Raw genomic sequence first — 13,781 nt, forward strand, 5'->3', positions numbered from 1 at the left:
CAAGCTTTGCCAATGTTGTCAGTGATGTTAACCAGCTTCAAAGAAGCCAGCACTCTAGCACTGAATCTGCTCTGAGTTTGCCAACTCTTTCCAAAGTCAAAAAGAGATAACAGCTCTCAGGCACAATCAAATGGATGTAGCTATCTCTCTATTCCAAGGCCCTTCTCTCAAGCCTATCCAACCCTGTTCTAGGCTGAAAGCTTCCAGCCCTGTTAAAATTCAGCTAGAAAGCTATTTTTAAAAATTGAAATCCAAAGTTACCTTTCCAATGCCAGGGTTGTCCTTGATTTTGGACACAGCTCTCAGAAGGCATGGTGGTGCTGGGGGAGGACAGAGCTGCAGGATGCCACTAAAGTTAGTAGCATAAATAGAGAAGCCGTGTGTGTGTGGCAGGGGCGGATGGTATTTCTTTCTCTTCGAAGACAGGTTAAGCTTCTGTGCTGCTCTGTATAAAAGTAATAGCAAGAAAGGACAATGTTACTAGGTGTTAATGGGAATCTGGACCAGAAAAACAGATGCTCATTGCCATCACTACCTGCTTAACAAATCAAGTCATTGCATTCCCATCTGATTTCATAAGGACAAACCATCAGGGGACTAATAGAAGAAAATATGGGTAGAAAAATTACTGGCAAAATATTCAGTTAATTTCTCCCCCAGTAGTCTCAATTATAATCTACCTTTCTCCTCTTTCCCCAACAGCTTGGCAGCTGAATCCTAAAATGCTAAAATCTCACTGACATAATAAAAAGCTGAAATAACCCCCTTGCCACTGGCAAGACCAGATGAACTTTGCTGGAGATAACATTATGAAAGTGGTTCTTTGTACTCCACAAGTTACTCAAGGCAGAGGATAACACTCCAAGTCAGCTGAGCTGAAGATCCTTTCTTGTTGGCCACACTGAAAATCATTAGATAACAGAGAATTTCCTTCAAGACAGATTGATTTTTCCTCCTCAATTCTATTCTTTCACATTAAAAGCAAAAGCTATTAAAAATACATGCTTTAATGTTCTGAATGATAATGAGCCTGCTTTTGAAATGCACAATTTCAAAACATAAAAGATGAAGGAGGAAAAAATAAAAACACAAAATTAAAATTGTAACATTCTTCCTTGTTAATAAGAACAGGAACTTAATCAGGTTTACTGCTATTCCTCATCAGCAACACCAAACAGTATAGCAAGAAACAAAGAGAAACTTGACTCTGTGTCACAACCTACATAGGAAAAAAAAAAAAGAAATTCACCCTGCAGAGTTAAGTAGAACAAATATATTTGTTAGTGAGCACATAATGAGCAGCTGAGGGTGGTAGTTAGGGTGAAATCTCAGCTTTGTCAAATCCAAGAAGGGCTTTGCCACATGTATAAGTTTGGTGCAACGTGATCCTGATCCTATCCATAGGTAGCTCACTCTCAGATATATACCATAAATGCATCTACTTACATGCTATTTTTTAACATTACTTTGAATGACTGTTAAATCAGCAAAATGTAGTGTTACACTGCCAGCATCTGTGGGCAACCTAAGACCATGCTACTGATACCAACAGGTCTTCTGGGGACAAATCACTATTCTGGTCCATGCTTGCAATATATAGGCTTGCCCTTTTGGACAAGTTTATAAATACATGATGACAAAAAGTCTCTTTATACAATGGCTACTTTATATTTTCATCAAGCCTTTTAGCCCAGGACCTCCAAGGACTTTTCAGTGAGATCAGACTGGCAGTAGCAACACACATATGGAGAAACTAAGGCAGTGCTTTGCTGTCATACCTAATTCAGGGTAAATCTAATCTTGCCTCAGGCTGTGTCAGCTTGGAAAGCTGATCAGAGAAGACAACTCTTCTTTTACATATATTTGCAATAGGTTAGAAACAAAAATGAACAGTGAGAGTTGGAGAGCTGTACAATTTCTTCCAGCAGCACTACTGAACTCAAATGAGTTACAGTACAATAAACTGTTTGTGTTTGAAAAGCAAAACTACTCACCTGGGTCAAGATTAGACACCCAGAACAGGGAGCTGCACCCTCAATACAGATCTCCAAAATTCACAGTCCTACGCTCTATATTCCCAACCTTGTGTGTTAAACTCCTGGACATTTTTACTTTTCAACTTCTAGAGAGGCAGACCCCACATGCTTCCTTCTCCCTCTATAAACAGTGCAGTATTTAGAAAAAGACAGACTCATGTGGTAAAAAAAAATTAGGCTCTAATTCCAAACTCAGAGGAGGCAGAAGCCGCTGCCTTGTGAGGTACAAGCTGGACTTCTGCCTCTGAGGAAAGAAGCAACTTTTGACTCCTACTGCATCCTGAAACCAGAAGGAAATGTGCCCCACGGTGAAGCAAAACATTGCAAGCATGGCTTTATAAAGAGCCTCGTTTTTTTTGTGGCAATGAGAACTGATTTAACTGCCTAAATCTCAAATCCCATTGCTAATACCTCATTCAGTATGAAAACATATGCCTGAAATAGGACACCAGGCAAACAGTTGCACAACTTCTCTATGGTTGCAGCTGCACATTAAAACTGTAATGCCTCCTAAATTACATGCAGCTTTATTATGCAGAAAAGAGTATGTACCTGTTGCTACTCTCATTGTGGAACTCAAGACAGTCATTACCCTCTATCTCCAAGTACCAATTAACAATTGTGGCTATTATTTAGTTATCTTGTTAATTAATATGAAAGATAATGTTTACTTTTGTTTACATGCTATGATCCCCTGTTGAAATGATAAAAACATAAAAACTCCTCAAGAGAATGTCTTTAAATTACAATCAAGATATACATTAAATCCTGAGGAAATAATTATTTCTTCAACAGATCTGGCTGAAGGAGATCCTCTGGGAAACATATGTAGAAGAGAATGAAATACAAAGGACTATTTATTCAGGAATTGTGTATTCAAGCACCTAACTAAGCACTAACACTTAGTGAGTACATGTACCCAAAAAGGCCAAGCTAAGCAAAGCATATAAACAAACAAACAGAAAATTCAGCCTTTATAAATTATCTCTCAAAATACCTCAGTAACACAGTTTTGGACCATTTAAAGAAGCAGACCTAAGATACCAGATCCATTACTAGTTCTCTCAACTTCCCCACCAAGACAGAACAACTTTCAAAGTGATTCACTTCCAACAGCATTGACACACTTTCTGCATCTCCACTGTTCAAAGGACTGTGCCATATGTTAACTAAAGCAATTAACCACTACAGTGCTGATAAATCCTCTTCCTATGAGTCTGGAGTAGCATGATTTTACTAAGAAATTTGGCAAAGGAATTGCTGATGTTCATACAAGATAACAGGAAACTGTAAAAGAGAGGAACTGGAGTAGCTGTTGTAGAAAATAATCAGTGCTTTGATGGGCAACAGGCCAACTGCACTAACAATGATGTGTGTGGTTCACATTTAAAAAGCATCTCTTCTCAGGTAGCACGGCACAAAGCTTAATTACAATCTCTCTGTGTTTGAATGCAAGAATTACTTTGCCCAATATTAAAATGAGGCTGTTTCTAGAGTTGGAACATCATAGACATCTTGTACAGCAGTACCAAACAGCTTGTTGGGTTTGGTTTTGTTTGTTGGTTTGATTTTTTTTTTCCTAAAAGGGAAAATTTAATGAACTTAATGGAAAGAATAGGACAATTTAGGCAAACAAAGACATCACTATTGAACTGTAGTCTCTAAATATGAATTCAAGTAATTGTCATCCTCAACCCCTATAAAAAGCACAGTCAGTTCTTTACTATAAAATCCAGCTGAGCAGAACCTTCATACATTTTGCTTGGGCTCCTCAATCCTTATGCACTTCTTGCAGCACCAACAATATATTTTGGAGGCATCCCAGCCAAGTATTCATCAGGCCAAATTCCAGGCCAAGCTGTTTTGGACAGGGGCCCAATTAAATTAAACAAAATCCAACTTCACTGAACTCCTTACTTCAGTAAAATACATGTCCTTAAAGGAAGCCATTTCTGAGACACTCCAGACAGCTGAATTTTCTGCAGTCCTTATCCATCAACCCATTACTGCATTTACAGCTAAGTTTCCAGCTCTCTTTTTCTTCAGCATACCTTTTTTCAGGGGGAATTTGTGCCATGAAGACAGAAGGCAGAGCTGTTATAAACTGGGCCCTTTTTGCCTAGCATCAGAAAGACAAAAGTCAGGCTTACACCATATCACTTTCTGTAGGAGCCTAACTGGGTGCCATGCCTATTTCCTGATTTGCTTCTTTTTCTCAAATTTAATCTTGCACAGGAAGCCTTCACATCCATCTTCAGCACCACAGTGAGCTGTCTGACCTTCTCCAATAACAACTTCTGTTTCCTCACAGGGAAAATTATGACCTCCAGAGAATACTGTGCAAACTTAAGTGTTACAGTCATTTGTTTTTCTGGGCATTTTCCAAGCATTTTGTCATAGCTTTGACACAGATGTACACTTTCCACCTACCTTTGTTTTCCCCATTCAACCTCCACCACTTTTCTACAGCACTTTTCCACAATATATTCTTGCAAGGGAAAATAAGCTACACACACTTATGCCTCTCTTCCCATTAAAGCATAAGACACACTGATGTATATTATTTTTACCTCCGGCTGTGATATCTAGTGTCTGCGTTTTGCCTCTTTCCATCTTTAATAGAATATGTCCTTTAAGACACTCTGGAGAGTTATTTCCTCATAGCTAGGTGTCACGGTGGAAACTAAAACTAATAAATGGCACATGCAGGGGCACTTAAATATCAAATGACAAGGGACAGTCTCTAACCTGTTCTTTCCCCCACACAATTTACAGATTACTAGGTTTTCTGCCATGCATGGATGAGACCAGTGAGGAAAATCATGGCCTGATCAATTACATAATGCTCAGCATCTAGGGAATCAGACCGTGCAATAGTAGCTACAAAGCCTGCCCATTTAAAGAACCATGCAATTTTTAATGTGAAATTCTGCCTATATAGTTAACACAGTATTTCAGATATTCTGACGTAGAGGAAGCTACTTCTAGCTTAGGCTCACTGCACACGTTCTGCACATTATAGCTGTGAAAGTAAACAGCACAATTTAAATCCCTAAAGAACAGTGTTCCTTATGGGCATAATTTCTCCATGAAAAAGAACTAAATTTGAAACTTTTATAGTTACGCAAAATCAAAAATTTACTTAACACTTTGTGGAATTTATTAAGCTTTGGAAGGAAGAGTAATGAAATATACTCTGGGATACATACTACAAATGGGTCAACTGCAATAGGCAGAAGATTCCATCGACATGATGGGTTTATGGACAAACCACCACAATCTGGAAGCAGAAACTGGGAGTTCTGCTAACAATTATTAGGCTTCACTGGCAAAAATAATAAAACTTCTGCACATTCATTTTAGCATGACTCGTTACATATTTACAGTTTTACTGTTATTAGCCAGCCTTGTCTTTCCAAGATCACTGTTATCATTCATACTGTGAGACTGTTTAAGGGCTTCACTTTGTAGAGCCCAAGCCTTAAATATTCTGAACTTCAGAGTTTACGCAAGGGTACAGTTACTCAAGAGTTTCGTTTTGACCTTGACAGGATTTATGGGAGCAATTTTTATCCTGATTCTGAACCCTCTGCAAAGCTTGAAAAATTCTGGACACAGGTTTATGCTGGGAATCGGTTTACTCTAAAGTAAGATTTGTCCAAACTTTCCCAGTTCCCAGCACTCCTCCGCCACATAACCAATAGCCCAAGACTTTCCCACTGCAAACCAGCTCCAAATGAAGCAGTGGAAAAGTCACAGTCTGCCATTGTATCTGCAGTTCCAGTTATTGTTTCTTAATTACTCGTCAATACAAACAAGAAATAGACAGATGTCCTACAATACACCCTCCAGCACTCTGTCCCAAACCTTCTGCAACTCACAGAATAAACCTGGTTGACATTATTACTTTAATTATCGCTACTACTGTTTGATTTGTAGTTCTAAAATTAGAAGGATAGTACAAATGAAACAGTGCAGTTGCTACCCAAAACCCCAAGCAAACTTAGAAATAAACAAGGTATCCATTCCCACTAGCTAGTATTCTATCTGGAAAATAAAATCTGGTTCAGAAAGAGACATTTTTAAAAGAGAAAACTGGCAATGTCTATATCCATCATGAAGGTTTGGAAAGGACAGGCACCATCTGTATTTCTACAGTAAATTTCACCCAGGGAGTCACAAAGTGTATGTTAAATCTTGAGGTTCTTACCCCTAGAACAAGCTTACTAGGTTCTTGTGATGTGTATATGTATCCAGGAGGATGAAAAGATTTCTTCACATTAGTACCATTACACAAGCACAGCACCAAACCTTTGTTTGCTTAGCTGTCCCAGCAATGCCGTTAAGAAGCATTACCAGAAAGAACAAACAATTAATGTTCCTTATTTCAGTGGTTCAACTTCCTCAACAAATAATTAGTCCATTTGGATCACAATGCACGGCCTTGAACAATGGCATTTTTATAATGGATGATGGTAATAAAGACTCAATAGAAAACCATTATTCTGAAACATTCCAAAATGTCAAAGCACAACCAATATTGTGCTGATATTACCAAGCCAACATTATGAAAGAAAGTACCCCCAATATTAGATTAAGTTCATGCCTTGCCTCTTGTATACATCATAATCCTACAATTCAGGCTTGAATTTCAGCCTCTTTGAGTGACCTCTTAATTTTCTCTTACTATCCCTTATTAAAATCAGCAAGGTAGAAATAAAAATCAGCTATATTGACATGCTAGGAACATCATCTGCTCACACCTTATCAGAGAAGACAGGTCCAGAAGGGATTTTAAGAGGTTACCTTAACTATCCCAACACTCCCTGGTAGGATGAACTTTACCTAATACATTCCAATATATTTATTTTCCCCAACTTGTTCTTAGAAACCTCCAGTGAAAACAGTCCACAGCCTCCTGAGGCAACCAATTCCAGTGTCTAACTTGTCTTACCATTACAAAATTCACACCTCATGTCTCTAAAAAAAAAAAAAAAAATCTATAAATCTGATTTGCTGGAATTCATGTTCCTTATTTTACCACCACCCCCCCAGCAGACATGCAGAGGAACTTATTTCCTTCTCTTGCAGCAGCTCCTATCTGTATGAAGACCACTACCACACCCCAATCTTCTCTTTTACAAATTAAAAAGTCACAGTCCCTTCAATCTTTCCCTACAGGTCAAGTTTCCTTGATATCTGACAATCCTTGTTGCTCTTCCCCTGCTCTATTTGTAAAGTATGGAATCAAGGCTTTGTGCATCAGTGAGCAATAACTGAGACTCACCTGAATTCAGGCCCTCTATAGAAAGACCAGGAAAAGCCACTTTGGGATAAGATCAAAAAGACCTTTGGAAGATGACAAGTTAAAACAAACCCGCAGGGTACCCCTGACATCAGAAGAGCTTCCTCATGCTGTACAGACCCAAGAGCTCAGCTACACATTATTATTAAAAGAGAAGAAAACAACCAAGCCCATCTTCAAGCATTCAAGTGATTTGCATACAGGAATCCAAGAAAGAAATTTCACAGCTTTTCTCCATAATTTTTCCCCAGGTTTAAGATACACCAAAGAGCAGATCTTCATGAGTGCTGACTCTTAACACTCCAACCATTTTTTCTGCTCTCCCAAACCTGCAGTTTCTGAGGCTGCTGTACAAAATTGTCATGAGTGATGTCAGCTCTATATTTGCTTTAATTTACAGATTTAAGAGACAGTTCTGGACAAAGAACATTGCTTTAGCAGCCCAGGGTTCTGGAACTGACTTTTTTATATATACATCAGAATAACAGCTAGTCACCGCAGCCTTCCACATACCATTTCCAGTTCTGTTCACTAATGATGTTAAACAAAGCAACAGCAGATGAACATATTGCTGTACTTCCATACTTGCTGTTTACAGTTGTACCATATGACAAACTGCTGAAAACCTGGGTAGGTTAATCTTTGTGTAAGCAAGATTGTCAGCACCTAATGTAGAAATATGTCAGTTCCCAGTCTGCACACAGCATAGATAGCTATGTATTGAAAATATAGCTACCTGAATGCCAGCAATATTTCACCACTCTGCTTCATGAACTAACTGAGCTAAAGCAGGCCAAACCACATCAACCTAAGCACACTTCTTAGGCAAAAATTTGGACTTATTTGCCAGCAAGACAGAGTTGTGAGTCAGGCTTTGCAAAATAAAATTCTAGTCTCATTTGTATTCTACCAAGAAAAAACAAAGACATTTTTAAAACTACAATAATGAAATGTAATGATGCTAACTAGCCCGTCATTATTACAGTTATTAATTAGATAAATCATAGAAAAATTTGCCCTGTAATATCAGCTCCTGGTATACAGAAAGAAACCAATATCAAAAAGACTTACTAGGCAATAAATAATTTTTGTTACAAAAGATATTACACTCCATGCTATTCATCAAAAACAATCTGGTACGAAAAGCAAAAGCTATGCTCATCCTATTCATCCAGGCTGCTCCGGGGAAGAAACAGGCACGTCTGCAAGTGGAAAGGATGAGAGATAAAATACAGGACATGGCTAACAAGGTTTCATCTGAAGCACTAGATTAAGGCAAATACCAGACAGGAAAGAGAAGGACTGAACAAGGGGAAAATTCAGTATTTTCACATTCCTAATTCACATACAATAGCCTGAATATAAGTTAGCGTCTTTAACTGTAAAGCCTCCTTTACCATAAAAGCTACAGTTTTCATGTTACCTTCCTTTGCTCCATCACACCACCCCCACAAACATACCTTTCTCATCACCTCCAGCTCCCTCAGCTCCACATTTTAGTGCATACCTAGAAAATCCACAGAGACTTTATTCCTGCTTCAGCTGGGTTTTCTTTCAGATGCTTAGTCAAAGGCTTGACACCTATACTTCCGAGCAAATAACTTCTCAGGGGGGCATTTACTTATTCCTACTGTTAGCAAGTTAAATGGTCACTGACAGCAGTAAATGATGCAGTGGAAGTCACCCAAGTACAGAAGTGGTATGCTCACACAATGAGTATTTTTAAACAGAGGAGGGACACATGGTCTTCTTAAAGCCCAGCATCCCTGTGATTTAACTGACATCAGTTCTGAAACAATACCACTCAGACATATAATAGGCTGAAATTGCAGCACCGTTTAAAACAGCACTTAGCAGGAAAATGTCAGATCCATGTCCTTCCATCACTGCAGAGACATGACTACTTCTGACCCAAAGATGGTAACTTCAAATTTCAGCAGAAATAAGCAACCCCTGAAGACCTGTTCAAGACACATTATCAAAGAACATTCTGAAGCTTGCCCTCGATGCTAGCAGGCTTCACTAATAACTTTTAGATTAATTTTATGCTGACTAACCTACACTGAATCATTTCCTTGCAGTAAAAACTCCATAGATAAGTGCTTCTTAAAAAGTGAGTTCCATCACTGAGGACATGAAAAGCCCAGCAAAGCAGAAAGCAACCTCAGGAGCAGCACTAACTGATGCTGAATGAGGTACTGGCTAAGCTATTTGAAATGTCCTGCCAAAAGAAATATCTTCCATCATCCAGCAGGAAGGATGAGGGAAGTTATAGAAAGCCAAAATTCACTGCTATTTTACAGAAAATTTAAAGTACCTTCAGAATAATCCTGCAGTTGATCAAACACTGTAACTATATTGCTGGTGCATTATTTTGGCTTGACATTTCATTTTTGTTAGAAGTGATAATGTGGGATGTCTTACTTTGCCACAAGCACAGGCAAGCAAAGCAGTCCAGCTCAAAATAGAGATAGTGTCACTTTAAAGTCCATCTGCCCTGCAAACCACATAGTACACACCATGAGGTGTTAGACTGCAAGTCTAACATGTATGACTTGCATGACTGCAAGTCAGCCATGAAAACTAAACAGCCAATTGACTATCAGTCTGATTTAACTATTTCACTTCAGTCTGTCTGTCTTAACAAAGTACTAAAATAGTTAAGTATGTTATTCAAAGAGTCTGAAAGTCACTAATAAAGTTGCAAACAGGTGCAAACTGTCAAATTACATCCCCACAGGAAAGCCACCGTTATCATTTTACCTATGGAATGCTCCATTCCCACTGCAGCAAACAGCTGAGGAGCCCCAAATAACGGAGTCAGAGCAAGCACTGGTGTTCAGGAACCAAAAAACCAGGCAGACTGGGAGGGAGGCAGAAGTGGTCCTCTTGTCAAGCTAGGAAGGGCAGAAAGAAGGGAAGAAACCAAAGGGAAAAAGAGACTGGTAGCTAGACAACAGCAAGATTTCATATATTCAAGAAAACAGAATAATCAAGTGCATTCAACTATGGATGAATGAGAAAATATAAATTTATCATATGAAAGATCTTTGCATAAAGGGAGAAAATGTAAAGTTCAGGAAAGCAGAAAAATCAAAGAGAGGACAAAGAAATACCTGCATGACTCCAGTCAAGATTATCCATAAATATTTCAGGCTTTTCCCTAGTTTGAAAACCCCTTCTACTGACCACCATTTAACCCCACAAATTTATACAAACCTGCGTGTCTCTGAAGGCACAAATTCTCCTCTGACATATCTGTGAGCACATCTGTTTTAAATTATTCTGGTTTGCTCCCTCTCCTGGGCATCATGAATACCCCAGAATATAGAGCTCATCTAAGACCCAACTGCTTCACAGCAGCAGTCTGCACCCAACCACCTAGAGCAGCTCAAAGAGTTGCTACATCTCCTGGGGGGTGACTACTTCTGGTGCTCCAGGACCTCCTGTAATATTACGTATCAAGGAACTCAGGGCTGACAAAAATCAGCCCTCTCCAGGGGTGGCCTCACATGATGAAGATCTTTAAGGCATGTGGTCAGCAGGAAACACTGCAAGTGTTTTGTTATGCCCAAATTCTGCTTTTGCTATGAACCTGGAGTAAAAACCTAGAACATCTTCTCTGAAATCCCCACCTCACCATGGGGTGCCCACATCACCACATCTATTTTTTGGCCCCTCTTTCACTGCCTCCTCTTCGTATTTCCTGCCAATCTGACTAGCACCAAGCTCCCTCCTTTCTTCATTTTGCCACCCCCAGCATAGCCAAACCTACTCCAAACACAACCCGTGGCCTGCGTTATCCAAGTGAGGCTTCTCTGTCTGACACTTTCCTGACACTGATGCCTCACACAATCTCTCTTTGGTTCACACATGATTCCTAACGCTTTATACATGGGAGCTTTGTTTTCTAAGGCAATGACTCCTAGATGTCAAATGCCGCTTCATCTGGTCACCTCTTAGCCAACTTCCTTTGAGGCTCTCTCAAATCCTCTTCACCTTGGCTGATCATTCAGTGCCTCCCACCTCTAATTAAATATTTTCATCCTTAATCACAGATCTGTTTGTCTTTGGAATATTTTTTATGTTTTCACCATGTTCCAATTGAGCAGTGCAATGTCGAAAATTCTACCTGCCTTCTCTTCTCAGCTACTCCAATTTCCTTACCTCCTCCCTTTGCTGAACTACAGCTTTGTGTCTCATCTCTGTTTGCCCCATCAGTCTCAAGTCATCACAGATGAGCTCTTCATAGCAGGCAGTCTGGCTTACCTATGCTGATAAAGCATTGTGTAAATGTATGATGTAGTATTAGCAATGATATCAGTAATGATGTTCTGCTCTTAAACATGCTGTCCTGAGAGTCACTTCTGTTTCCAAGAACAAAGCCTACTAAATTCAGGTTTATCTTCCAATTTAACCTCCTTACAGGCTAACATGAAACAGGATATACCTAAAGCATACAGGTTTGTTTGTCCTTAATTACAGGCAGTATTATGCTACCACAGCAACTAGGAAAGCTTAAGCTGCCCCCAGATGATACAAGATACTGCACAATGCTGCATACCCCACCCTGTCTCCTGTCCCCGCATAGTGCTGCGCTATGTGCTTACTCTCCAGGGCCAGACAGCAACCACATTCCAGCAGCCGTAGCATGGCACCAGCAAGGCGAGTCAAGCCCTCCAGTGGCACCCACTTCATCTCCATTTACACATCTGCATGAGGGCTTTCTTGCTCTCTCCAGGTCCATGCAGAGAGGAAAAGGGGGCTGCGAAGGCATCCCCTTTTCCAGCACCATTCACTGGGGAGGACTCTGCAGGAACCAGACTGCTCTAACAGAGGATGGATTCATTATGGGGAAAAGGCAAATTATATATCTGACTCTCCCTAAAAGAGTTGGATGCTCCACCTCATCTGCACATCTGTAGCTTGCTCCCATGCTGCAGATTGCTCTGTCACCTTCCTAACCAGCTTCCAACAGCAGCAAAGTGGCAACAGCAGAAAGTGGGACATTTAACGAAGAAGGGTTGATGCACCAGACACTGTCGAGCTGCATTAATGCCAGAAAGCCAACCCTTTCCTAAAGAGCCCCACACATCTTGTGATACTGCTACAGCACTGCAAAATAGGGACAACCCATGCATGGAGTTTTGGATATACCTGCCAGTGAGGCAGTCTTAACTGGGAACAGCTGATACCTCACTATCCTAGGTAATTAATTAAAATTTCATTTTCCCACATCACCTTAACACAGGATTTCTTGGGAGTGGGTTATGCCTAACAAAGAAGTTTTAATAAGTGACTCTTCTTCCCTTGACCTATCATCAACCAAGAATTTACTACGATGACTTGTAAGCAAGCACTTCTGTCTCATCCTCACAGACTAGCTTAACTACCACAGGTCAGCATAAAAAGCTCTAACTCAGGATCCAGTGAGTCACGCATTTTCTTCACCTCTTGGTGAACTACTACTTATTCACAACCCAGTTATCCACTTTATCTGTCAAAGAGATTTAAATTGTGCCAGTTCTGCACAACGCCAGGATACCATGCATCCCAGCAGGGTACAGGGCAAAAGTTTACAGCTATTAAATACAGAGAACTGGTGAATTACATTATAAGCTTAGCAGAAATATAATTCTTTTTTTTAACAAGACAAAGAATGACAGGCTGAAGTGATTTAGCCAGAAACATCTTAAACATGGCAACTTGAAAAAAAATTGGGGTTTTTTGTGCTTTTTTTCCCCTGCATTAAATTCTGAAACTACTGATAGTTGTGGAATAATCAGGTTTAACAGGTTAGCAGTAATATATGCCTCAAGTGTTCCTAATATATCATAATCTTCTTTCACAGAATTTGCATCACTGTCAAACCAAACTACTTATTTTCTGTTGATGCTTTTAACATGTTTCTATGGTTACTTTCCAAGGTCGCATCACATAAGCCTGAACAGCAGTTCAGAAAGACAAAAGGCATTTTGCATCCTTCACCATATTAAATAATTTACGAAAGTTAAGGCATCCCCAAGGAAAAAAAAATCATGAAAGAATAGGTTCTGAGGTTATTTTCTCTGCAACAGTTTGAAGCACAGTAAAATCAATATCTCTACAAAAGTCTTCAAGAACTAGACTATTTGACTAATGTTCAAAATACATGTACAAAAATAATGTACAAAATGCTATGGAGCACGTTCTAAGTTTAGATGTATATGTGTAAGCATACATGAACTGCACGAATGGACATTAAAGCAGAATATGTAGACATCTGATTTGCTGCTGTCAGCTTCATCTTTTAAATCAGGCACTAGGCATTGTCTCAGAAAGTATTCTAAATCTAAAAAATGCAAGAATAAAACTTAAAAAAAAAGTACAAATGGCAGTGACAGTCTTAACTATTTTCATCATTTTTCAGTCAAAGCCACACAGATTTCATCTGTCCCCGA

At 39.5% G+C, this 13,781-nt stretch overlaps 1 protein-coding gene across 1 annotated transcript in view; it reads right to left on the reverse strand.

The window, feature by feature from the left end:
• KIF26A (kinesin family member 26A) overlaps positions 1–13,781 on the reverse strand; it is a 103,375-nt gene that overhangs the window by 32,308 nt on the left and 57,286 nt on the right. The window contains exon 5 of the mRNA XM_034061807.1: positions 262–445. Within this exon, the coding sequence (XP_033917698.1) occupies positions 262–445 (184 nt within the window). The remainder of the gene's footprint in view (positions 1–261; positions 446–13,781) is intronic.

This window comes from Melopsittacus undulatus, chromosome 4 (assembly GCF_012275295.1).
Source record: "Melopsittacus undulatus isolate bMelUnd1 chromosome 4, bMelUnd1.mat.Z, whole genome shotgun sequence".
Classification (NCBI taxonomy): Eukaryota; Metazoa; Chordata; class Aves; order Psittaciformes; family Psittaculidae; genus Melopsittacus; species Melopsittacus undulatus.